This window comes from Chiloscyllium punctatum, chromosome 2, assembly GCF_047496795.1.
Source record: "Chiloscyllium punctatum isolate Juve2018m chromosome 2, sChiPun1.3, whole genome shotgun sequence".
Lineage (NCBI taxonomy): Eukaryota > Metazoa > Chordata > Chondrichthyes > Orectolobiformes > Hemiscylliidae > Chiloscyllium > Chiloscyllium punctatum.
Genome location: NC_092740.1, coordinates 414,235 through 440,967, shown reverse-complemented (window position 1 = coordinate 440,967; position 26,733 = coordinate 414,235). Strand labels below are relative to the sequence as shown.

The 26,733-nt window shown below is 42.8% G+C and overlaps 1 protein-coding gene across 6 annotated transcripts in view; it reads left to right on the top strand.

Annotated features, from left to right (window-relative positions):
- The window catches only part of LOC140493806 (nipped-B-like protein), a 523,989-nt gene that overhangs the window by 383,250 nt on the left and 114,006 nt on the right, over positions 1 to 26,733 (top strand). For all 6 annotated transcript variants that reach the window (XM_072592747.1, XM_072592718.1, XM_072592708.1 and 3 more), the window contains 3 exons: positions 646 to 754; positions 5,953 to 6,089; positions 20,525 to 20,665. In XM_072592747.1, the coding sequence (XP_072448848.1) occupies positions 646 to 754; positions 5,953 to 6,089; positions 20,525 to 20,665 (387 nt within the window). The remainder of the gene's footprint in view (positions 1 to 645; positions 755 to 5,952; positions 6,090 to 20,524; positions 20,666 to 26,733) is intronic.

The following is a 26,733-nucleotide window of genomic DNA, read 5'->3' as shown; positions in this document are numbered from 1 at the left end:
AAAGCAATCTAGTAATATAAAAAATAGTTTCTGCAAATTAAAAAAGAGCAGAACTTGCACAGTTAATGGCAGGTCCCTTGGGGTATTGTTGAACAGAGGGACCCGAGGGTTGCAGGGATATAGTTACTTGAAAGTGCCATCACATGGAGACAGGGTGATGAACAAGATGTTTGGCACACTTGCCTTCATAGATCAGAGCATTGTGTACAGGAGTTGGAATGCATTTTGCTAGCTATTTCACAGTGGAGAGTTAGCCACATTGCTGCAGACCTGGAGTTGCATATAGTCCAGGCTAGATAAAGATGACAGATTTCCTTGTCTAAAGCACAGCAGGGATTTTTCGGTTCAAATCCAATCATGGAATTGAATTTTAATTATGTTACCGCGGCATTAGCTTTGGTTTCTCGATTACTAGTCCATTGACATTAGCACTATACCATTATTAAACCCCACCCATGTGGTGTACTTGGATTTTTAAAAGCTTGATTAAGTGCTACACCAAAGGTTACTACACAAGAGAAAAACACACAGCATATCATGATGATCGGAATAAAGGATTGGTTAGTTGTCAGGAAGCACAAATTATGTATAAATAAGGATAAATCTTTTCAAATTATTTAACTGAACTCTGCTGTGTTCTTTCAGTTGTTGAAGTCTGAGGAAGATGCTTCATACAAGCCTGTGAAGAAGGCCTGTGTGCAGATAGTGGATAATCTGGTGGAGCACATTCTGAAATATGAAGAATCCCTTGCAGGTAAATGGAAAGGAATGAAATGGGAATATAACTTGTCAGTCCTGTTAAATGTTCTGTCATAGAGGTATTGAGGCACAGATGGAAACCATTTTGGCCCATTGTGTTTCATGCCAACTCTTTGGAGAGTAATCCAGTCGATTCCCCTTTTCTCCCACCCTGTCTATATCCCTGAGCTTAAAGTTCATTTCCCTTCGGTCCCTGTCCAATTTAGTGTTGAAGTCAATCATTGCTTCCTCAAAGACCACCCCTTAGTTGATGAATACTAAATAAGTCATATTTTGTGTTGAGACCATGTTTGATCTACCATAAATTTTGTTTGTTCTTACTGTTTACTGTGGAGGTCAGTCACTGAATACATTAACAAGGGGCTGTAAACGTACTTGAAACAAAAACAATATACAAGTTTGTTACTTAAGTGAAAAATCCAAACGATGTTACACTCTGCAAGGACCTTTTGAAGTCATTACAGATGTCATAAAGATTTAACACTTCTGTCTTAACAACAATCTGACATGCAAACCTCACTGAAAGGTTACCCCTGTGACTGCACGAAACCTCTTTTGTTTTACTTGCATGCTCTAAGTAGTTTTTGATAAATTTTTGCATTCGTGTGATACAATTTTCTTTATTAATATGTCATTGGAGATCATTCAACAAGTTGCTTACTCAAATAATTTGCTTAATGTGATTCATAACTTCACTACAGCTTTGTAGAATGTTTTCCTGTTTGACACTTTCACAGCCTTCTGTTTATGACTTAATTTTTGGCAATTCACAACTCTTCTCTCCATTCCCCCTCCTGCCAGTGCTGATTGTTTGGACTGTTGGTAGTAGAATCATTAGAATTTCTACAGCATGGAAACAGGCCATTCGGCCCTTTGGATCCACACCGACCTTCTGAAGAGCATCCCATCCAGACTCACTCCCCCACATTATCCCTGTAATCCATATTTTGCATGGCTAATCCACCTAACCTCCACACCTTTGGACCTGGGCAGGAAACTGGGAGAGTGTCTATGTGGAGTTTGCGCAGTTACCTGGAATCGAATCCAGATCCCTGGTGCTGCTAACCACTGGGCCACTATGCCACCCTCTGCTGTTAAAGACATCTTCTCTTTGAACCAACCTGCTCCTGTTCAAATGAACTTGGCTTCTTTTGGAGTGAACCTGACTAAACCCCCTTCTCTCTCCTCCCCTCAACTCTCGAGATTTGAAACCTCAAATCAGCAAACACTCTCGTTATTATCTATGGCTAGATATTTGGTCATCTAAAGTGACATGATTTCTTGGAAATGCTTTTTGGTAACTCACTGTTCAAAATGACCTTCAGAACTTTATAGAATTGAAAACCAAATAAAATCTGCTTTACATCCAGTTCTCCACTTCTGAATCCAAATTTTCAAATAAGTTTATGAACCTTAATCAGACTTTTTCTACTTTATCAAAACTTGTGTAATCTAATGCCATCTATTAAATCACCTGTCTATTTCCTTTACTTTAAAGAAAACAATCCTTGTTTCCCCAAACTACCTTCATAGTTTGAGTCTCTCATTCTTGGAATCATTCCAAATTGTCCCCTCTTCCTAAAGTGTGGTGATCAGAACTGCAAGTAATACCCTAGTCATGGCCCAACTTGAACGTTATCATGGTTCATTATAATATCCCTGCTTTTGTATTCAGTATTTGTTTATGAATCCCAAAGCCCTCTGTGTTGACATTTTCTTTACGTGATGTGTTTGTGTCTGACTGTTGACTTGATTTTTGGCCCTTTTACTTGCCAGTTGTTTTGGTGATGTTATTTGATGGCCAGTACAGTACTGAACGTTGAAATGCACAGTTTTAATTGAAAGTTGTTTCAATTTGAGATGTACTTGGTTGTAAGAGTTAGTGTTAATACAGCAATGAATATTCTCATATACTTATTGCTTTATTTGCAAATCATCCCTTATAAATGTTTCCTGGAAGGATTTCCATTCTTTTTGATCCGACTGTCATAGAATTATACAGCACTAAAACAGACTGTTCAGTCCAACTTATCCATGCTGACCAGGTTTACCAAACTAAACTAGTCCCATTTGCCTGAGTTTGGCCCATATTCCTCTAAACTTTTCCTGTTCATTTACCGATCCAAATAGACCACATCCTCTGGCGGGTCATTCCACATACACACCACCCTCTGTGTGGATAAAGTTGTCCCTCAGATCCTTTTTAAATCAGGTGAAGGGACAAAGGAGCAGTGCTCTGAAAGCTTGCAATTTGAAATAAACCTGTTGGACTAAAACCTGGTATCGTGTGACTTCTGACTTTGTCCACCCCAGTCCAGCACCAGCACCTCCACGTTTTTTTTAAAATGCCCTCTAGCTTTGAACTGTCCAACCATAGGGAAAAGACCTTTCCTATTCACCTTATCTGTGCTCCTCATGATTTTATAACCCTCCATAAGGTCACCCCTCAACCTCCTACACAAGAGGAAAAAAAGTCCCAGCCTATTCAAACCTCCTTTATAACACTTATCCTCCAGTCCCACTAACATCCTTGTAAATCCTTTCTGCCCCCTGCATGCCAAGGACATGCAGCCTTTACTGTCCTGTCTACCTCTGATGCCACTTTCGAGGAACTATGTACCTGAACCCTAGTCTAGATTAGGATAGTGCTGGAAAAGCATGGCAGGTCAGGCAGCATCCGAGGAGCAGGAAAATCAACGTTTTTGCCTGAAACGTCGATTTTCCTGCTCCTCTGATTCTGCCTGAGCTGTGCTTTTCCAGCACCATGCTAATCTAGACTGATTTCTAGCACCTGCAGTCCTCACTTTTGCCTACTTGAACCCTAGTGTCTATTTCAACAACACTCCCCAGAGCCCTATCATTAACTGTGCATGTCCTGTCATGTTCACATTACCAAAATGCTCTACATCGTATTTATCTAAATTAAATGCCATCTGTCACTCCTTGCCCCAATTGATCAAGATCCCATTTTACTCTTTGACCATCTTCACTGTCTTCTACACCATTAATTTTAAGGGGCAGAATGGTGACTCAGTGATTAGCACTGTGGCCTCACATTCCCAGGGACCTGGGTTCAATTGCTGCCTTGGGTGACTGTCTGTGAGGAGTTTGTACATTTTTCCCATGTCTGTGTGGGTTTCCTCCCACAATCCAAAGATATGCAAGTCAGGTCAATTGGCCAAGCTAAATTGCCCATACTGTTCAGGGATGTGTGTGTTAGGTGCATTAGTCTGGGATAATGTAGAATAGTAGGGGAATGGGACTGGGAGGGTTACAGTTCGGAGGGTCAGTGTGGACTTGTTGGGTCAAAAGGTGTGTTTCCACACTATAGGGATTCTATAACTTTCTATATTCTCATCCAAATTGTTTGTATAAATGACAAACAACAGTGGACCCAACATCGAGCCTTTTGGGAAAACTGCTGGACACATGCCTCCAGTATGAAAAACTCCACCCTTTGTCTCCTACCGTCAAGCTGATTTTGTATCTAATTGGGAAGTTCTCCCTGTGTCCCATGTGATCTAACTGTACTAACTACTATCCATGTATAACCTTGTCAAAGGTCTTGCTAAAGTCCATATAGACAACTTGTAATGCTCTGACCTCATCTATCTTGCTGGTCCCATCATCAAAAAAACTCTTATCAAGTTTGTGAGACACGATTTCCCATTCACAAGGCTATGCTGACTATTCCTAATCAGTCCTTGCCTCCCGCTTTGTTACATATCTCTGGCTTGACTTCCATATCACAACCTTTGAAATGTCTACTCTTGTCCTAAACTGCTGGTTCACAGGACCCTTGACCATATTATCCACCTTTTCTAGACCCCTCATCAACCTCCCAGAATACATCAGGGTCCTTTTGATTTGGTTTCCTTCTCGCAAATCAATCTCCCTTGTCACAGCACAGGAACAGGCCCTTCAGCCCACCAAGCATGTGCCAATTCCGGTCCTCTATGTAAACCTGTCACCTATTTTCTAAGGATCTGTACCCCTCTGCTCCCTGCCCATTCATGCATCTGTCCAGATATATCTTAAATGATGCTATTATGGCTGTCTCTTTCACCTCTGCTGACGACGCGTTCCAGGCAACCACCTCTGTCTGTGTAAAGAACTTTCCACGCACATCTCCCCCTCCACCCCCACCCCCCCCACCCCCCCTTCCACCTTGAGCTCGTAATTGATTACCCTCTCTGGGGCAAAGCTTCTTGCTAGCTACCCTGTCTATACCCTTCATGATTTTGTAGACCTCAATCAGGTCCCCCCTCAACCTCTGTCTTTCTAATGAAAATAATCTACTCATCCTCTCTTCATAGCAATCCTTTTTAACACAGTGACTTCTCCCCCATATTTCAATCAGATCTATTCTCTCTGATATCCTTCTCCCATATCTACTACTTGGCATTTGTCCATTCAGTATAAGATACGGGATGTCCTGTCACATATCCTACACAGCATTGTACACAACTTTCTCTACATGTCCCATGCAACACTTATAGGGCAAATGTAGCGCGCACAGTAAAGCTTGCTCTATACTGTCTTCATCAAACACTCCCAGGGCATGTGACCTTCTGGAGGTCTATCAAACCATAAGGGGCATGGATAGGGTGAATAGCCAAGGTCTTTTCCCCAGGATGGGGGCAGTCCAAAACTAAAAGGGAAAGATTTAAAAAAGACCTAGGGGGCACCTTTTTTCACACCGAGAGATGGTACGTGTATGGAATGAGCTGCCAAAGGAAGTGGTGGAGGCTGGTACAATTACAGTATTTAAAAGGCATCTAGATGGGTTTATGAATACAAATGGTTTAGAGCAATATAAGCCGCATGCTGACAAATGGAGCAAGATTAATTTAGGATATCTGGTCGGTATGGACAAGTTGGACTGAAGGGTCTGTTTCCATACTGTACAGCTCTGTGCTTCTGACAGGTACAGCATATAGCTCCCTCTACAATGCCCTCCCAAATTCCCACTCAGTCTGGGATTCATATCTTTGTGTCGTTTTACATTTCATGAATGGAAAGTTAACCTTTTTCAAAAGAAATTCTGTTTCTCAGACAGTGGTACCAAAACTCTGCAACCAAACTTTCTGCTGAAATAATTTTGATTGAATGATGACTCTAACAAAATTATAAGCTTAGTGGGCATAAGGTGCTCTGATTTCCAGTATTAACTCTTTTATTGTATCCCCGCAGATTCGGATAGTAAAGGCATGAATACAAATTGTCTCGTGGCTTGTTTAATTACATTATACCTGTTCAGCAAAATCCAGCCTCATCTCATGGTAAAACATGCAATGACCCTTCAGCCGTATCTTACCACAAAGTGCAATGTGAGTATGGCTTTTGGATTTCGCAACCTCGTGTTCAGTCGTTCCAAACCATTTTGTATAAATCTAGAGTATTATTAATTTGATGCATTTAGGAGTGTGTACAAAATAACTGTTATTGGTACAAAATTCACCCATAAGGTTGCGGTGCTTTAGATTCCTTTGTGGTACATGCACTACTTGGTTTTGGACTTGTAATATAATTTATAAGGAAGAGGAATCCTTTTTGGGATTGCAGTTGGTGAAAAGTGGAGTTCCACAGGGGTCAGTGTTGAGACTGCAACTATCTATCTTATACATTAACAATCTGGACAAGGACTGAGATCATTGTTGCTAAGTTTGGACATGTCACAAAGATTAATGTCGCATTGAGGATGTTAGGAGAGTGAGCAAAGGAGTAGCAGATTGAATACAGTGTTGAAAATTGAGGTTATGCACTTTTGTTTGAAGAATGGAGGTGAAGACTATTTTCTGCAAGCTGAAATAACTCCATGAAGGCTGGTATCCTGTCCCCAAGTCAACCTTTATTTACATATGCATAGTACAAAACACTGAGCTAGCTAGTTTAGTGTCAGCTCCTAGAATGAACAGAATGCCTGGCACTCAGCAGCATGGTGATTCAGTGGTGCCTCATAGCACCAGGGACCCGGGTTCAATTCCAGTCCGAGTGTCTGTCTGTGGAGTTTGCACGTTCTCCCTGTGTCTGCATTGATTTTCTCCCACTGTTCAAAGATGTGTATTAAGTAAATTGGTCATGCTAAATTGCCCATTGTTTCCAGGGATATGTAGGTTATGTGAATTTGCCTTGGGAAAAGATAGGGTAGGGGTGAGCCTGGGTGGGATGCTCTTCAGAGAGTTGGTGTGGACTTTTTGGGTTGAATGATCTGTTTCCACATTGTAGGGATTCTGAAGAAAAATTTCTGTTTATATCTGTCAGCCAAGGCTCCCTGTTTGGAGAGGGTAACAGCCCCAGTCAGGGAACTCCTCCTATAAGGTGCACCTGATTGATCTTGTTCCAATCTCTACAGAAGTACTTAGGAAATCTGAAGCACAAGGTGACTTGAGAGTAAGTTCAGGATTCTCTTAAGGTTAATATGCAGGTTAATTTAGCATCGTCACTGAAAAGTGCAGTAATAGCCAGTCAGGCAGCATCCTAGGAGAAGCAGAATCAATGTTTCAGGCATAAGCCCTTCATCAGGAAGTTGGTGGGGGGAGTTGCAGATTGGGAGAAATGGCCTGATAAATAGGTGGGAGTTGTGAGCCTGGGGTGGCGGGGGGCAGGTAGTCGGGAAAGTGCAAGGTAGATGCAGAGATGAGGTGATGATGGATGGAGTGGATAGGTGGGAATGAAGATGGACAGGTGGAATATTTCAAGAGGGCAGTACTGAGTTGGAGGGTTGGATCTGGGATGAGGTGGGGTAAGGGGAAGGGAGATGAGGAATCTGGTGAAATCAACATTGATACAGTGTGATTGGAAGGTCTCAAGGTGGAAGATGAGGTGTACTTTCTCCAGGCATCGGGTAGCTAGGATATGGTGGTGGAGGCGGCTCAGGATTTGTATGCCCTTGGTGGGTGTGGGAGAGGAAGTTGAAGTGTTCAGCCACGGGGCAGTGACATTTGTTTGGTGCGTGTATCCCAGAGATGTTCTTTGAAACAGTCCGTGTGTTGGCGTTCTGTCTCCCCCATGTGGAGGAGACCAGATCAAGAGCAACAGACACAGTAGATGAGGTGTTTGGATGTGTAGGAAAATCTGTGCCAGATGTGGAGCGATCCTTTGGGGCCTTGGATGGAGGTGAGGGAGAGGGTGTGGGCACAGGTTTTGCACCACCTGCAGTGGTAAGACAAGGTGCTAGGACTGGAGGGTATGTTGGAGGGGAGCATGGATGTAACGAGGGAATGGTCTCTGCAGAATGCTGATGGGGGTGGGGAAGGAAATATATCTCTAGTGGTGGGGTCTGACTGTAGGTGGCGGAAATGGCGGAGGATGATCTGTTGTATCCGGAGGTTGGTGGTGTAGAAAGTGAGGACCGGGATGGCGTGGGGTGAGGGTTCTATCCTTGTTACGGTCGGAGCGATGGGGTTCAAGGGCAGAGGTGAGGGAAGTGGAGGAGACGCACTGGAGGGCACTGCAAACCATGTGGGAGGGGAAATTTGCAGTCCTTGAAAGGAGGCCATCTGGGATGTTCTGGAGTTGAATTGCTCCTCCTGGGAGCAGATACCCTGGAGGAGTTGGGAGTAAGGGATAACATTTTTACTGGAGGCGAGGTGGGAGGAGGTGTAGTCCAAGTAGCTGAGAGAGTCGGTGGGTTTGAAGTGGATTTGGAGGAGCAGGGGTGGGATGAGGTGTAGTCAGGTATCTATGCGAGTCGGTGGATCTGAAGTAGATTTAGAGAAGGTGGTGGGAGGAGATGTAGTTCAGGTAGCTGTGGGAGTCGGTGGGTTTGAGGTAGATTATGAAGGTTCCTTTGGCATTTAGGAAGGTAAATGCACTGTCAGCATTCATGTAAAGAGGGCAAGTGTACAAGAGCAGAAATATACTGCTAAGGCTATATAAGGTTATAGTCAGACCGCATTTGAAATATAGTGAGCAATTCCAGGCAATCTGTCTAGAGAAGAATGCACTGACATTGGAGTAGGTTTACAAAAATCATCCTGGGGATGAAGGGCTTGTCATAGGAGGATTGGCTGAGGTCTCTGGATCATTACTCAATGGAATGTAGAATGGTTGGGGAACTCTCTTAGAAATGTACAGAATACTTAGAGACCAGGATAAAGTGGATGTGTAGAAGCTGTTTCCATCAGTAGGAGAGACGAGGACCTGAGGGTACAACTAAAGAAGGGACAGTCCTTTACAATTGACATAAGGAATTTCTTCAGCTGGTCATTTATGCAGAATGCTGTGGAGGCCAAGTCTTTGAGTGTGTTTAAGACAGAGATAGCTTCTTGATTATTAAAGGGTTCCAGGGGTTTGTAAGGAACATCCAGGAGGGTTTTCTAGAGCAGTATATTAATAGCCCAACTCGGGAAGGGGGCCATACTAGACCTGCTGTTGGGAAATGAGCCCGGCTAGGTGGTTGATGTTTCATAGGGGGTTACTTTGGGAATCGTGATCACAATTCCATGAGTTTTAGAATACTCATGGACAAAGCTGAGAGTGGTCCTAAAGGAAGAGCGCTAAATTGAGTAAAGGGCAACTATACCAAAATTAGGCAGGAGCTGGAAAATGTAGATTGTGAGCAGCTGTTTAAAGGGAAATCCATATCCGATAAGCTTTTAAAGAGCAATTGATTAGAGTTCAGGAGAGGTGTTATTGCTGTGAAAATGAGGGATCAAAATGACAAGGTTGGGGGAACCATGGATGAAATTGAGACTAGCTAAGAGGAAAAAGGATGTGTACATAAGGTCTAGGCTATTGAAGACCAACAAAGCTTTGGAAAAATGTCAGGAATGTAGGACCAATCTGAAACTAGGAATTAAAAAGGGTCATGAGATATCTTTAGCAAACAGGGTTAAGGAAAATCCCAAAGCCTTTTTGTCATACATAAGGAGCAAGAGGGTAACTAGAGAAAGGGTTGGCCCACTCGAGGACAGAGTTATGCATAGAGTCAGAGAAAATGGGTAAGATTCTTAATGAATACTTTGCATCAGTATTCACCGAGGAGAGGGACATGATGGATTTTGAGGTTAGGGATAGATGCTTGATAACTCGAGGGCAAGTCAGCATAAGCAGAGAGGAAGTTTTGGGTATTCTAAAAGGCATTAAGGTAGACAAGTCCCCAGATACAGACGGGATCTACCCCAGGTTACTGAGGGAAGCGAGAGAGGAAATAGCTGGGGCTTTTAACAGATATCTTTGCAGGCTCTTTGAACACTGGTGAGGTCCCAGATGACTGGACAATAGCTAATGCTGTCTCCTTGTTTAAGAAGGGTTACAGGGATACTCCAGGTAATTATAGACTGGTAAGCCTGAAGTCAGTGATAGGGAAACTGCTGGAGAAGGTACTGAGGGATAGGATCTAGTTCCATTTGGAAGAAAATGGGCTTATCAGAAATGGGCAGCATGGTTTTGTGCGGGGAAGGTCATGTCTTAGCAATCTAGTAGAATTATTTGAGGAGATGACAAAGTTGGTTAATGAGGGAAGGGATGTAGATGTCATATACATGGACTTTAGTAAGGAGGTTGATAACGTTCCCCATAGTAGGCTGATGGAGAAGGTGAGGTCACATGGGATCCAGAGTGTTCTAGCTAGATGGATAGAGAACTGACTGGGCAACAGGAGACAGTAGTAGTGGAAGAGAGTTTCTCAAAATGGTGTTCCAAGGAATCCGTCTGGAACCACTGTTGTTTGTGATATATGTAAATGATTTGGAGGAAGGTATCGGTTGCCTGATTAGCAAGTTTGCAGATGACAACCAAGATTGGTGGAGTAGCAGATAATGAAGGGAACTGTCAGAGCATACAGCAGAATATAGATAGACTGGAGAGATGGGCAGAGAAATGGCAGATGGTGTTCAATTCTGGCAAAGGTGAGGTGATGCATTTTGGAAGATGTACTTCAAGAGTGAACGATGCAGTAAATGGGAAAAGTTGACGTACAGAGACCTGGGTACTCAGGTCCAGTGTTCCCTAAAGATGGTAATGCAGGTCAGTAAAGTATTCAAAAAGGCATGCAGCATGCTTCCCTTCATTGGATGGGGTATTGAGTACAAGAGTTGGTAGTCATGTTACAGTTGTACAGGACTTTGGTTCGGCCACATTTGGAATACTGCGTACAGTTCTGGTCACCACATTACCAAAAGGATGTGGATGCTTTTGAGAGAGTGCAGAGGAGGTTCACCAGGATGGTACCTGGTATGGGGGGCACTAGCTATGAAGAGCGGTTGAGTAGATTAGGATTATTTTCATTAGAAAGACTGAGGTTGAGGGGGGACCTGATTTGAGGTCTACAAAATCATGAAGGGTATAGACAAAGTGGATAGCAAGGAACTTTTTCCCAGAGTGCGCAACTCAATTACTAGGAGTCACGAGGTCATAGTGAGAGGGGATAGGTTTTGGGGAGATATGCATGGAAAGTTCTTTACGCAGAGGATGGTGAGGGCCTGGAAGGTATTGCCAGTGGAGGTGGTAGAGACTGGAACGATATAGCGTCATTTAAGATGTATCCAGACAGACACCTGAATGGGCAGGGAGCAAAGGAATACAGATCTTTAGCAAATGGGGGGCAGGTTTAGATAGAGGATCTGGATTGGCGCAGTTTTGGAGGGCCGAAAAACCTGTTCCTGTGCCGTGTCTTTGTTCTTTTGTTACCAGGAGAAGACAAGAGAATAGGAATAAGAAACATACTAACCACGATCAAATGGCAGAGCAGACCTGATGGGCCAAATAGCCTAAATCTGCTCCTATCTCCTTATGGTTTCATGGTCTTATTTAAGCGAATGCTGCAGGCAGCTGGATGTAATGTTCATCCTGCAATATTCTGTTAGAGGGGTGATAAATTAGACATTGCTTCCTTTTTAATACAATTTATCTCAAGAGGAGATTGTTCATTATTCTAAAATGTTGCTCTGTTCTAAATAAATCATTGGTTAGGGTGCAGTTTGTTTTTTTTCTAATTTTGAGAAGTTATTCTGTAGCTCATGGTTGAGGACTCCCAAAGGCCTTTGTTCTGAACCTTTCTGCATTATTTCTCCATTTAAATAATATTCAACTCCTCTTCTTCGTGCCAAAGTGCATAACCTCTCATTTCCTCCCACTATATCCCATTTGCCAAGTTTTTTGCCCACTTAATTAACCTGTCTATATTTCTCTGCAGACTGTCATCCTCACCACTTGCCTTCTCACTTATATTTATCATAGTGTGTCTCTAATGAATTCACTTTGCTCAACTTAGTCATGAATATGTATAATAAATAATTGTCTCAGCACTGATTCCTGTTACACTATTAGTTCCAGGTTGCCATCCTGAAAATGCCTCACTTGACAACACCTTCTGTCTTCTATTCGTTAGCCAATTCTCTATCCATGCTAATGTATTCCTTCCAACAGATTGGCTCTGACCTTATTAAATTTCCTAATTTGTGGTACCATATCAAACACCCCAAATATAATATATCAGCTGCTTCCTTTTTATCTAACGTGCATGTTACAACCTCAAAGAATTCTAGTAACTTTGTTTGACCTGATTTCCCTGTTACGAAGTAATGTTGACTCTGCTTGATAAAATTATATATTTCTAAATGCTCTGTTATTACATCCTTTATTATAGACTCTGACATTTTCCCCAAAATCTGTGTTAAGCTAACTGGTCATGCATTTCCTGCCTTTTGTTTCCTTCCCTCCCTTAATAAGAATGTTACACTGGCAGTTTTACAATCCTTTAGGATTTTACCAGAATCTAGACCTCAAAGCCACATTGACAAATTGTGGCAAAAGGAGCCCCAACAAAATTGGAGTTGCTGGGACTTGGGGGAGGGAATGGGGCAATTCTCTCCCATAGCAGCAGTCATACTTGGCACAAAGGACGATGGTTATGGTTGTTGAATGTCACTCATATGAACTGTAGGACATTTCAAGTTCCTGAGGGTACTGTCTTAGGGCCTACCATCTTCAACTACTTCATAAATTCATAAGAAATAGGCACAGGAGTCGGCTATTTAGCCCCTCCAATCTTGCTGTGCCATTCAGTAGGATCACAGCTGATCTGACATTTCCTACTTCCTGCCCTCTCCACTACTAATTGAGAATCTGTCTCTACCTTAAATATACACAAAGGAATCTGCCTCCATAACTCCCTGTGGCAAGGAGTTCCAAAGAGACAACCATTTGAGAGAAGAAATTTCTCCTCCTCTCAGTCATATAGTCCTACAGCACAGAGACGGCCCTTTTGGCCCAAATTGGTCCATGCTGACCAAAATGTCCATCCACGCTAACCAATTTCCCTTGATTTGGCTCATTTCCTTCTAATCCTTGTATTTGTCCAATGTCTTTTAAATGTTATTAATGTACCCACCTCAACACTTCTGCTGGCAACTCATTCCATCTGAGTACCACCTTCTGTGTAAAAAAAAATAGAAGTTGCCCCTCTGGTTCCCTTTTATTCGTTCCCCTCTAACATTAGACTGATGCCCTCAGGCTTAAGCTAATGCATTTATTCTGAGACTATGTCCTTTTAGAATCTTTCCTTCTCACGAGATTGTATTTTGAGAGTTGTGAATTAAATCTTTAAATGTCTGCTACCGCTTGCTTACTATTTATTCCTGCTCTTGCGTCCATCCAGTTCACGAGTCCGAAGTGAGAATATTCAGTGATGGTACTGAAGCAGTTGTAGATACATAGAGAGACATCGAGTCATGCAGCATGGAAACAGGCTCTTCAGCCCAACTTGACTATGTCGACCAGCTTTTCCAACATTTGCCAACATTTGGCCCATATCCCTCTTAACCTTTCCTATCCACATACCTGTTAGAATGTCTTTTAAATGTAATTGTACCTGCTTCTAGCACTTCCTCTGGCATATATTTGAAAAGCTGTAAGGACAGGGAGTAGGATGAACTATATTGTTATTGCAAAGAGGCAACAGAATCAATGGGCCTAAAGGTCTCCAGTGCTATAACCACTCCATGATCTGTTGATACTGAAAATCATGAATACCAGTCAATCTGTCCAGACGTTCAATTAGACCTGATTATTCATTCACACGATGTAGGCACTGCTGTCCTGACCAGTGTTTATTGATATCTATAGTTGCCTTCTGTGTGAAAAAGTTGCACTTTGGTTCCCTTCTAAATCTTGCCCCTCTCACCTTAAACCTATGGTTTTGAACTTTTCTATCCTGGGAAAAGATCCTGGTTCTTCACCTTATCCATGCCTCCCATGATTATAAACCTCTTATAAGGTCACCTTTCAGCATCCTGTACTCCAAAGGGAAAAAGTCCCTCTGTTTCGGGACTCACTCACCAGCAGAAACATGTTTCCTGCCTCCAGAGTGTCCAATCCTTTAATAATCTTATACGTCTCAATCAGATCCCCTCTCAGTCTTCGAAACTCAAGGGTATACAAACCCAGTCGCTCCAATCTTTCAACATAAGATAGTCCCGCCATTCCAGGAATTGACCTCGTGAACCTACGCTGCACTCCCTCAATAGCCAGAATATCTTTCCTCAAATTTGGAGACCAGAACTGCACACAATATTCCAGGTGCGGTCTCACCAGGGCCCTGTACAGCTGCAGAAGAACCTCTTTGCTTCTATACTCAATCCCTCTTGTTATTAAGGCCAGCATGCTATTAGCCTTCTTCACTACCTGCTGTACCTGCATGCTTGCCTTCATTGACAGGTGTACAAGAACACTCCGATCTCTTTGTACTGCCCCTTTACCTAACTTGACTCCATTTAGGTAGTAATCTGCCTTCCTGTTCTTGCCACCAAAGTAGATAACCATACATTTATCCACATTAAACTGCATCTGCCATGCATCTGTCCACTCGCCTAACCTGTCCAGGTCACCCTGTAATCTCCTAACATCCTCCTCACATTTCACCCTGCCACCCAGCTTTGTATCATCAGCAAATTTGCTAATGTTACTATTAACACCATCTTCTACGTCATTAATATATATTGTAAAAAGCTGCGGTCCCAGCACTGATCCCTGTGATACCCCACTGGTCACCGCCTGCCATTCCGAAAGGGAGCCGTTTATCACTACTCTTTGTTTCCTGTCAGCCAACCAATTTTCAATCCAAGTCAGTACTTTGCCCCCAATACCATGCGCCCTAATTTTGCTCACTAACCTCCTATGTGGGACTTTATCAAAAGCTTTCTGAAAGTCCAGGTACACTACATCCACTGGATCTCCCTTGTCCATCTTCAGAGTTACATCCTCAAAAAATTCCAGAAGATTAGTCAAGCATGATTTCCCCTTCATAAATCCATGCTGACACTGACCTATCCTGTTACTGCTATCCAGACGTGTCGTAATTTCATCCTTTATAATTGACTCCAGCATCTTTCCCACCACTGAGGTCAGACTAACTGGTCTATAATTTCCTGTTTTCTCTCTCCCACCTTTCTTAAAAAGTGGTACAACATTAGCAACCCTCCAATCTGCAGGAACTGATCCTGAATCTATCGAACTTTGGAAAATAATCACCGATGCATCCACAATTTCTAGAGCCACCTCCTTTAGTACCCTGGGATGTAGACTATCAGGCCCTGGGGACTTATCAACCTTCAGACCTAACAGTCTCTCCAACACCAATTCCTGGCAAATATAAATTCCATTCAGTTCAGGTCCTTCAGCCACTATTACCTCTGGGAGGTTGCTTGTGTCTTCCCCTGTGAACACAGATGTGAAGTACCAATTCAATTCTTCTGCCATTTCTTTGTTCCCCGTAATATATTCCCGTTTCTGTCTTCAAGAGCCCAATTTTAGTCTTAACCATTTTTTTGCCTTACACATACCTAAAAAAGCTTTTACTATCCTCCTTTATATTATTGGCCAGTTTACCTTCGTACCTCATTTTTTTCTGTGTATTTCCTTCTTAGTAATTCTCTGTTGTTCTTTAAAAGCTTCCCAGTCCTCTGTTTTCCCCTTATCTTTGCTATGTTATACTTTTTCTCTTTTGACTTTGTGTTTCTTAACTTCCCTCGTCAGCCACGGCCACCCCTGCCTCCTCATAGGATCTTTCTTCCTTTTTGGAATGAACTGATCCTGCATCTTCTGCATTATACACAGAAATATCTGCCATTGTTCCTCCACTGTCATCCCTGCTAAGGTATTGCACCATTGAACTTTGGCCAGCTCCTCCCTCATAGCTCCATGGTTTCCTTTATTCAACTGAAATATTGTCACTACCGATTGTACCCTCTCCCTTTCAAATTGCAGATTGAAGCTTATTGTATTATGGTCACTACCTCCTAATGGCTCCTTCACTTTGAGGTCCCTGATCAATTCTGGTTCGTTAAACAATCAGATCCAGAATTGCCTTCTCCCTGGTAGGCTCCAGCACCAGCGGTTCTAAGAATCCATCTCAGAGGCACTCCACAAAGTCTCTCTTGAGGTCCAAAACCATCCTGATTCTCCCAGTCTACCTGCATGTTGAAATTCCCCCATAACAACTGTAGTAACATCTTTGCGACAGGCCAATTTCAGTTCCTTATTCAACTTACACCTTATATCCATACTACTGTTTGGGGGCCTGTAGGTAACTCCCAAGAGGGTCTTTCTACCCTTAGAATTTCTCAGCTCTATCCATACTGACTCTACATCCCCTGATTCTAGCTATACTCCCCCCCCCCCCCCCGCGCAACGGACTGAATATCATCCTTTGCCAACAGGGCCTGTCAGTCTGTCCTTATGATAGCACGTATAGGCTTGAATATTCATTTCCCAGGCTCTGTCCACTTGAAGCCACGTCTCAGTTATCCCCACAATGTCGTAGCTGCCAATTTCCAAAAGAGTCTCAAGCTCATCCATCTTATTTCCAATACTTCGTGCATTCATATATAGTATTTTTAAATTGTTACTGCCCTCACCCTTCCTATCAACCCCTATTTCACTCAACCCAGTGACCAAAACTGCCTCACCTTTACCATAGCCATGGAGTCAGATAGAAGCAGACAGTATGGGAAGGTATTTAATCGGGGAGGGAACTTATACTGCTATTAGACAGGAGCTGTGGAGTATAAATTGGGAACAGTCGTTCTTTGGGAAATGCACGAAAGAAATGTGGAGGCTGTTTAAGGAGCACTTGTTGCAAGTGTTAGATAACTTTGTCCCACAGAGGCAGGCAAGGAATGATGTGAAATAGCCTTAGATGACCAGCGAAGCTTCACGACAAGAGGAAGAAGGATGCTTACTCAAGGTTGAGGAAGCAAGGCTCTGTCACCGCTTTAGAGGATTACAGGTTAGCTAGGAAAGAACCCAAAAATGGACTGAGGAGAATTAAGAGGAGTCATGTAAAAACCTTGGCGGGGAGGATTAGGGCAAACTCAGGAATAAGAGATTGATCACTTAGAGGGTAGGACTGATCAGGGATAGTGGAGGGAACTTTTACCTGGAGTCTGAAGAGATAGGGGATGCCCTAAATGAGATTTTTTTTGCCTCAGTATTCACTAGAGAGGGGGATCTAGTTGATTGTGAGAACACCATGGACCCAGGTTAATAGGCGTGAACAGATTGATATTAAGAAAGTGGATGTACTGACAATTCTGGGAAGCATCAAGATAGATAAGTCCCCAGGGCTAGTACAGGAAGTGAGGAATGAGATTGCTGCACCTCTGGCAATGATCTTTACATCCTCATTCTCTGCGGAGTAGTACCAGATGATTGGAGGGAGGTGAATGTTGCTCCTTTGTTCAAAAAAAGGAAATGCCTGGGAATTACAGACCAGTCAGTCTTAACATCTGTGGTAAGCAAAGTACTGGAAAAGATCCTGAGGGAAAGGATTTATGACTACAGAGAAACCTCGGTTATCTGAATACCGATTTATCCGAAGGAGATCTTGAGGTCCAGATAGAAACATTGCATCAAAGACGTGCTTCCAACAGTGATTAAACAGGCACCATCTCCAAATGACTGACCTTTTGCGTTCTCTCTCTCGTGCTCTCTCACTCACTCACTCACACTCTCTCTCTCTCTCTCTCTCTCTCTCTCTCTCTCTCTTTCTTTCTTTCTCTTTTTGCTCTCGCTCTCTCTCCCACACTTTCCCTGGAGTTCTACAGAGGGGACCCCTCCCTCCCCCTTCCCCAGATAATCTGACCAACATTGTCCTACAGGGTAAACATGGAATCTGTTAAAAAGTTGCAGTAAGAAGTGTGTGCGCGTATGCGCTATTTGGGGACTTACCCCACAAAGGCAGCTGCAGCAGCAGTCTTGTTGTTGCTGTACAGTCTGGCTGCCCCGGAGAGGGGGCACGGGGGGAGGCAGTGTCTGACGGGTTTGGTGGGGGGGGGGGGGGGGGTTTAGATGAGGGCAGGGTCTTGCATGCTTCTGCAGTCTCCCGCACAGAGAGCAGACTTTAAAAACTCTGAACCCGAGAGGAAAGGCAGTTAATCAATTAACCAAATAATCGATTATCTGAACGAAATAGTGCCCTCCCGTCTCATTCGGATAATTGAGGTTCCCTTTGATTAAAGATAGGAGAAAGGGAGGACTGCAGATGCTGGAGATCAGAGCTGAAAATGTGTTGCTGGAAAAGCGCAGCAGGTCAGGCAGCATCCAAGGAACAGGAGAATCGATGTTTCGGGCATGAGCCCTGAAGAAGGGTTTATGGCCAAAACGTCGATTCTCCTGCTCCTTGGATGCTGCCTGACCTGCGCTTTTCCAGCAACACACTTTCAGCTTTGATTAAAGATAGCCAGCATGGCTTTGTGAGGAGTAGGTCATGCCTCTCAAGCCTTATTCAGTTCTTTGAGGATGTAACGAGACAAGTTGATGACGGTCGAGCAGTGGATATGGTGCATTTGGATTTCAGTATGGCATTTGATAAGGTTCTCCACAGTAGGCTGATTCAGAAAGTTAGGAGGTATGGGATACAGGGAAATTGGCTTTCTGGATACACAATTGGCTGACCGAAAGAAGACAGCGAGTGGTAGTGGGTTTCTGAACCAGATGGGTTTTTCTAAAAATCAACAATAGTTTCACAGTCATCAGTGGATTCTTAATTCCAGATTATTACTGAATTCAAATTCCACCACCTGCCAGGTTCTCACAACATCAGCTGAATTTCTGGATTAATCGTGTAGTGATTATACCACGAGGGCCATCATCTTCCCCTAAATGTGTTCAAGATCATTTTCAAAGTAATACATTGAGGAATCAACAAGGACACAGATTACTTTGAATGTGGCATTATGCAAATCAGAAAGGGCCAATTAATAACCTTGTTGTAAAAGAACGTTTAGGGAATATGACCACTGTAGAATAGAAGTTTCCATTTAATTTGAAAATGATGTTGTTCAAAGTGATTCGTTTTGGAAGGTCAAATTTGAATGCTGAATACAGGATTAAGGACCGGATTCTTGGCAGTGTGGAGGAACAGTGTGATCTTGGGGACCACATACATAGATCTCTCAAAGTTGCCACTCAAGTTGATAGGGTTTTAAAAAGGCGTATGGTATTTTGACTTTCATTAACAGGGGGGATTGAGTTTAAGAGCCACGAGGTTTTGCTGCAGCTCTATAAAAACCTGATTAGACCAGATTTGGAATACGTATTGTATCCCGTTCTAGTCGCCTCATTAGGAGAAGGATCTAGATACTTTAGAGAGGGTGCAGAGGAGATTTACCAAAATGCTGCTGGGATTGGAGAGCTTGTCTTATGAAGAGAGGTTGAGTGAGCTTGGGTGTTTCGCACTGGAGAGGAGGAGGCAGAGAGGTGACTTGATAGAGGTATACAAGGTAATAGATAGAGAGGCATAGATAGAGCAGATAGCCAGGGACCGCCCCCCCACCCCCAGGCAGAAATGGCTAGTGTGAGGAGGCATAATTTTAAGGTGATTGGAGGAAGGTATAGGCCGGATGTCAGAGGTAGATTCTTTACGCAGAGAGTGATGCGTGCATGGAATGCACTTCCAACGGTGATGGTAGAGTCACAAACATTAGGGACATTGAAGCAACTGCTGGACAAGCATATGGGCGGTAGTAAATTGAGGGGTGTAGGTTAGGTTGATCTTAGATTAAGATAAATGCTTGGCACAACATTGTGGACCGAAGGGCCTGTACTGTTCTGTACCGTTCTATGTTCAGTTCAACTTCCTCCTAACTCAAACCTTCCAGATTTGATAACATTCTCAAAATCTTTTTCGCCCCTTTTCCAATTTAATTACATCCTTGCTATTGCATGGCAACCAGAATTGTATGCAGTACTCCAAATGTGGTCTTAACAATGTCTCATACATGTCCATGTCCAAATGCTACAAGACCTGGACATTATTCAGGCTTGAGCTTAGAAAGTAGCAAATGACCTTCAGTAGCATTATCATCACTGAATTCCCACTTTTAACATCCTGGGGTGTTACCTTGACCAGAAACTGGACAGACCAAATATATAAATCCTGTGGCTGTTGGAATAGGTAAGGGCTGGGAATTCAATGACAAGTAACTCAGGTTCTGACTCCCCAAAGCTTGTATGGTGTTTACTAGGCAAAAATCAGGAGTGTGATGGAATGCTCTGCATTTCCCCTGGATGCATGCAACTCCATTCTTGATTCCCATTACATCTATAAAATTCCTATGATGTTTGTTGCCAGTCTCTTAAAAGGATGAGTTTCGACAGGCTGTTTTGGCTGAGTAATCTATTTCTGCTTTATATACCAATCCAAGAATTCAGATGCCGTTAGACTGGGTATACTGCTTTGAGAGCCAGCATAAAAGCTATAAGCCAAATGGTCTTGCTTATAACATTCATGACTTTGTCTATTATATTTACCCATTTTCAGACACAAAGCGACTTCCTTGTCATCTGCAATGTGGCAAAGATTTTGGAATTGGTCGTTCCGTTGATGGAGCATCCAAGTGAGACCTTCTTGGCCACAATAGAGGAGGATCTCATGAAGCTTATCCTTAAGCATGGAATGACAGTAAGAATCTAATGCATGATTACAGCACTAAGGTCTGAAGTTCAAATGAGATATCTTAGTTATATTTTTCAGAATAATGAACATGTTTTACTTGTGACCAGCCATGAGTGTTCATGGTCACACATGTAAGAGGGGCACAGATCTATGGGGGAGGTGATGGCCTAGTCACTATTAATTCAGTGACCCAGGTAATGTTCTGGGGAAACAAAATCAGATTGCTGGAGAAACTCAATAATCTGGTGGCATTTGTGGAGAGAAAATGACGATGGCCTTTCAAGTCCAGTGACCCTTTGAATTCAGTAAAAATCTGGAATTAAAAGTCTAAAGATGAACATTGTTTTGTAAGGAAGGAAATCTACCATTCTTACTTTGCCTGGCCTACATGTGACACCAGACCCACAGTAATGCCATTGATATTTAACTGCCCTCTGGGCAATTATGGGTAACAATAAATGCTGGTCATGGCAGCAGTGCCTACATTGTATGAATGAATAATCAGAATCTAATTGAAAGTCTGAACAGACTTTACAGACTGACTGGTATTCATGATTTTCTGTATCAACAAATCATGGAGTGGTTATAGCACTGGAGACCTTTTGACTCACTGAATCGGATGTCTCTTTGCAATTACAATATAATTCATCCTCCTCCTTGCCCTTATAACTTTTCAAATATTTTCTTTCAAAATGCAGGTCCTGCTTCTTTTTGAAAACCCTGCTTGAACTTGCCTCCAACATCATTTCAGACAATATATTCCAGGTCCTAATCACCTGCTTTCTCAAAAAAAAACAATTCTCATTTAGCTGATGCAGAGTCATATCAGGCTCAAAAAGTTAACTCTTTTTCTCTCCACAGATGTTGCCAGATCTGTTGATTCTTCTCCATTTTGTTTTTGTTTCAGACTTCCAACATCTGCAGTATTTAGGTTTTATTTTCTCATTTTTTAACTTCGTTCTTTCTTTAAATTTGTACATTTGGTTGTTGGCTATCATGCCAATGTGAACAGTTTCTTACTCCCTCATCGTGTTTAAGCATGTCTTATGAATCTTTTCCTCTGTGGAGAATACCCCAAGTTTTCCATTGTATCCACATGACTAAATTCCCTAACTCAAGTCACTTCTTCCTTTTGAAAGTGTGCTAACCAGATTTGGACATTATACCCGTATGATCTAGGAGCAGAAGTAGGTCATTCAGCCTATTGAATCTCCTCTGCCATTGGATCATGTTTCACAACTCCATTCTCTTCCCTTCTCCTGTGACTCTTGATCCCCTCAGTAAATCAAGAGCCTATCTATCTCCATCTTAAATACATTCAATGACTTTGCCTTCATAACCTTCTGTGGCAATGAATTCCACAGATTCACCACCATCTGGATTAAGAAATTCCTCTTCTTAGCTATAGAGTCATAGTTACATAGCTTCCCTTTTCCTGTTGGCTATGACACGATTTCTCCTGTCATCCACGGTTCACAAATCTTGCCTTTCCTATCCCTTGTTTTCAAAGGGACATACCTATTCTGCACTATCTTCAACCTATCTTTGAAAGCCTCCCACATATCAAATGTGGACTTCCCTTCAAATAGCTGCTCCCAATCCACGTTTCTCAGCTACGGCTGAATTTTGATATAATTGGCCGTGGCCCAGTTTAGTACTCTTCCCTTAGGACCACTCTAATTTTTGTCTACGAGTCTTCGAAAACTTGCAGAATTGTGGTCACTGTTCCCAATGTGGCCTCCCTTCTAGTCAACCTACCTACTGAACACACCTGACAAAAACTGCACCATCCAAACTATTTGCAGTAAGCAGATTCCAATCAATGTTGGGGAAGTTGAAGTCACCCGTGATAACAACCCTGCAAATTCTGGACCTTTCCAAAGTCCTCCGTGTGTCTCTCACTACTGGGGGATCTGTAGAAAACTCCCAGTAAAATGATTGACTGCTCCATTCCTGTTGCTGTTTTCCACCCATACTGACTCTGTAGACAAATCCTTCTCAATGGCTTCCCTCTTTGCAGCTGTGATACTAACCCGGGTTAGCAATGCAAACCCCCTACCTCTTTTACCATCACACTCATGCACACACTCTACCAAGCTTGCAAACGCACAGTCTCTCAGTGCACTTACACTCTGTGTCATGCACGCAATCTCTCTCTCTCTCTCTCTCTGGCATGTACGCGCACACAACTTTGTAGGGTGAATGTGTATTTGTAGAATTGTATTTGCAGACACATTCTTTTTTGCTGAAAAAGACTCCCCCTCAGTTTCCTATGCTCTGAAGAAAAAGTCCTAGCTTGTCCAGTCTCTCCCTATAACTCAGTCCCTTGAGCCTTGGCAACATCCTTGTAAATTTCTTCTGCACTCTTTTTCCAGTTTAAAAGCGTTCTTTTTATGGCAAGCTGGTCAAAGCTGAACGTAATACTGTACTCCAAGTGCGGCCTCACCAACACCTTGTATAACTGCAACATAACTTCCCAACTTCTTTACTCATTGCCCTGACTGCTAAAGGCCAGTGTGCCAAAAGCTTCCTTCACTGTCCTGTCTACCTGTGACTGGAGAACCGTGAGCCTGAACTCCAAGGTCCCTCTGTTCCACTACTCTCCTTCAGATCCTACCATTCACCATAAAACTCCTACCTTAATTTGACTTTGTAAAATGCAACACTTAACATTTATATATATTGAACTCCATTTACCATTTCTCGACCCACTTCTTCAACTGATCAGGGTCCTGCTGCAATTTCCGATAACCTTCCTCACTGTCCACAATATCTCCTATTTTGGTGTCAGCAAACTTACTAATCATGCCTTCTACATTCTCATCCAAATCATTGATATAGATAACAAACATCAATGGGCGCAGCACTGACCCTGAGGCACTCCACTCATCACAGGCCTCCAGTCTGACAAACATCCTTCCACTATTACCCTCTGCTTCCTACCGTCAAGCCAATTGTGTATCCAATTTGCCAGCTCGCCCTGGACTCGATGCAATCCACCCTTCCAGAGCAGCCTACTTTGTGGAACCTTATCAAAGGCCTTACTGCAATCCATATAGACTACATCTACCGCCCTGCTCTCATCAACCTTCCAGGTCACTTAATCAAAGATTTCCTTTCAAATTTGCTTCTTACTTTCCTGCTGACTATTGGGAGTCTGTCGTACAATCCCAATAAGGTGATCATTCCTTTCTAATCTCTCTCATTTCTTTTTCTAAAGAGTCATCCCTTCACTGTGAGGCTGTCTGTTCAGGTCCAAGTCTGTACTAGTGAAAACATCAAGTCCTCTATTCTTGCTATCAAAGTGCATAACCTCTCGGTTTCCCGCATTGTGTTCTATCTGCCACTTCTTCGCCCACTCTCCGAGCCAAAAGCCCTCCTAGGCTGTAACTGTTCCATGGTTAGCTGATACAGGAGAACTTGGATACCATTTCAATCTATGTTCTAACATTCAGTTGGATTGGTTAGATCTAATTGATTAGGCTGATTTTTGTTTGTTCATTCATTTTTGAAGCCACCCCATCTTCTCATCACTACCTGTCCCCCCTCCATCGATGACACAATGTCCAGTTCCTTGGTCCAGATCATTAATGTATAACACAAATATTTTCCGTCCCAACACTGACCCCGATAGAAGTCCAGTGGTCACCAGCAGTCACCCTGAAAAAGATCCCTTTATCCCCACTCTCTGCATTCTGCCACTCAGCCAATCCTATATTCATGCCAGTACCTTGCCCCTAAATCAACAGGCCCTTATTTTAATTAGCAGCCTCCTGTGTGGCACCTTCGAACATAGAAAAGATACAGCGCAGTACAGGCCCTTTGGCCCTCGATTTCCACCACTGATACTGGCAGGGCATTCCATGAACTCACGACTCGCTGAGTAAAGAATCTACCCCTAACATCTGTCCTATACCTACCACCCCTTAATTTAAAGCTGTGCCCCCTCGTAATAGCTGACTCCATACGTGGAAAAAGGTTCTCATGGTCAACCCTATCTAAACCCTTAATTATCTTGTACGCCTCTATCAAGTCACCCCAAGCCGCCTTTTCTCCAATGAAAACAACCCCAAGTGCGTCAGCCTTTCCTCATACGATCTTCCTACCATACCAGGCAACATCCTGGTCAACCTCTTCTGCACCCGTTCCAGTGCCTCCACATCCTTCCTACAGTATGGTGACCAAAACTGCACACAATACTCCAGATGCGGCCGCACTAGAGTCTTCTACAACTGCAACATGACCTCAGGACTCCGGAACTCAATTCCTCTACCAATAAAAGCCAGTACGCCATATTCCTCCTTCACTGCACTGTTTACCTGGGTGGCAACTTTCAGAGATCTGTGTACATGGACACCAAGATCCCTCTGCTCATCCTTGTCCAAGGGCTTTTGGAAATTCAAATAGATCATATCCACAGGCTCTCCTTTGTTTAACTTGCTCGTTATCTCCTCCAAATTCTAACAGATTTGTCAAATACGCTGTCCCCTTGATGAGGTCATGCTGACTCAGCCCTATTTTACCATGCACATCCAAGCATCCAACAATCTCATCCTTAATAATGGATTCTTAAATCACACCAATGACCAATGCCAGATTAACTGTCCTGTAATTTCCCATTGTCTGCCTCTCTCCTTTCTTAAACAGAGGTGTTACCTTAGCCACTTTTCCTCTGGAACACTCCTTAACTCCAGCGATTCCTGAAAGATCACTACCAAAGCTGCCACAGTCTTATCAGCTATCTCCTTCAGGACTCTCGGCTGTGGTCCATCATTGCTGGTATTTATCCACCTTCAGACCTTTCAGCTTCCCCAGCACCTTCTCCTTCTTGATGGCAACTGAATCTGTTCTTTTCAAAAGGTTTTTCCTAACTACTTGTAGTCACTCCTCAAAAAAAAAACCAGGATCCCATAAGACAGATCATTTTCTCGAACTGCTTTGACATCTTCAATTTGTAGCCAAGTTTAGAGTGGTGCTGGAAAAGCACAGCAGGTCAGGCATCAGGAAAATTGACGTTTCGGACAAAAGCCCTTCATCAGGAATTTTTTTTTTCCCTGCTTCTCTGATGCTGCTTGATCTGTGCTTTTCCAACACCACTCTAATCTTGACTCTAATCTCCAGCATCTGCAGTATCCACTTCCGCCTATCTTTAATTTGTATGCAGACACTCTTAACTTTCTGTGATCCTGTGTACGTTTTTGAATTGTGCCTTTGAGTGTATATTACTAAACCTTTTTGCTTGGAAGAATGGGGAAATCGCTTCAAATCTTATGTTAAATTTAATTTGTCCATTTAACCATCTTGTATAACCCTTTTGATAACCTACGATATTTCTCATCAGTCACAATGCTACTTCAGAAGGAACAGGAAAACTATCATGTGGCAGATAAATTAGGAGCAGGAGAAGGCCCCTCAGCTCCTTGAACCTGATCCAGCATTTGATAAGCTTATGGCTGGTTTTATTCAAGCAGATTCCCAACATCCCCTGATAATCTTCCTCCTCTTGTTTTCCTGTCAAGTTCCCTCAAGATTTTGTATTGTTATGAAGTTGCAGGCATATACTGTACCTTTAAGAGACAGAAAGAATGCTGTTCTGAATTGAACTTATTAGCACCTGTGTACAGAACAACTTTGATTATCTGAACGAGACGGTCGGGGATTATTTTGTTTGGATAACCGATTGTTTGGATAACTGATCCGATCATAAACAAGCAATAATTTGAGTGCTGGTTATCCAGCAATGCACGCTATAATGCCATTTAACTGATAACTGAATGCGGAGTTGCCTCGTGCTGTTTTTAGGGGACATTGAAATCTTGTTCAGATAATCCGAAATTTGACTCATTGATGTTTAGGTAATCGACATTGTATTGTATATGACTAGATGGCAGTCCCAGAGTGTACTGGAAAAATGAAAATATGTAACATTTGGCTGTGAATTGGATACCTTCGTTTTGGTTGCTGTTTTGACAACAGTTTGAATTTAACCTCAGTTTAAATTATGCCCCAGGATACTAAAACCCAATCGAGTTTGGTTTGATAGCAAAATAAAATGAGACAATCCGATGTTGGGG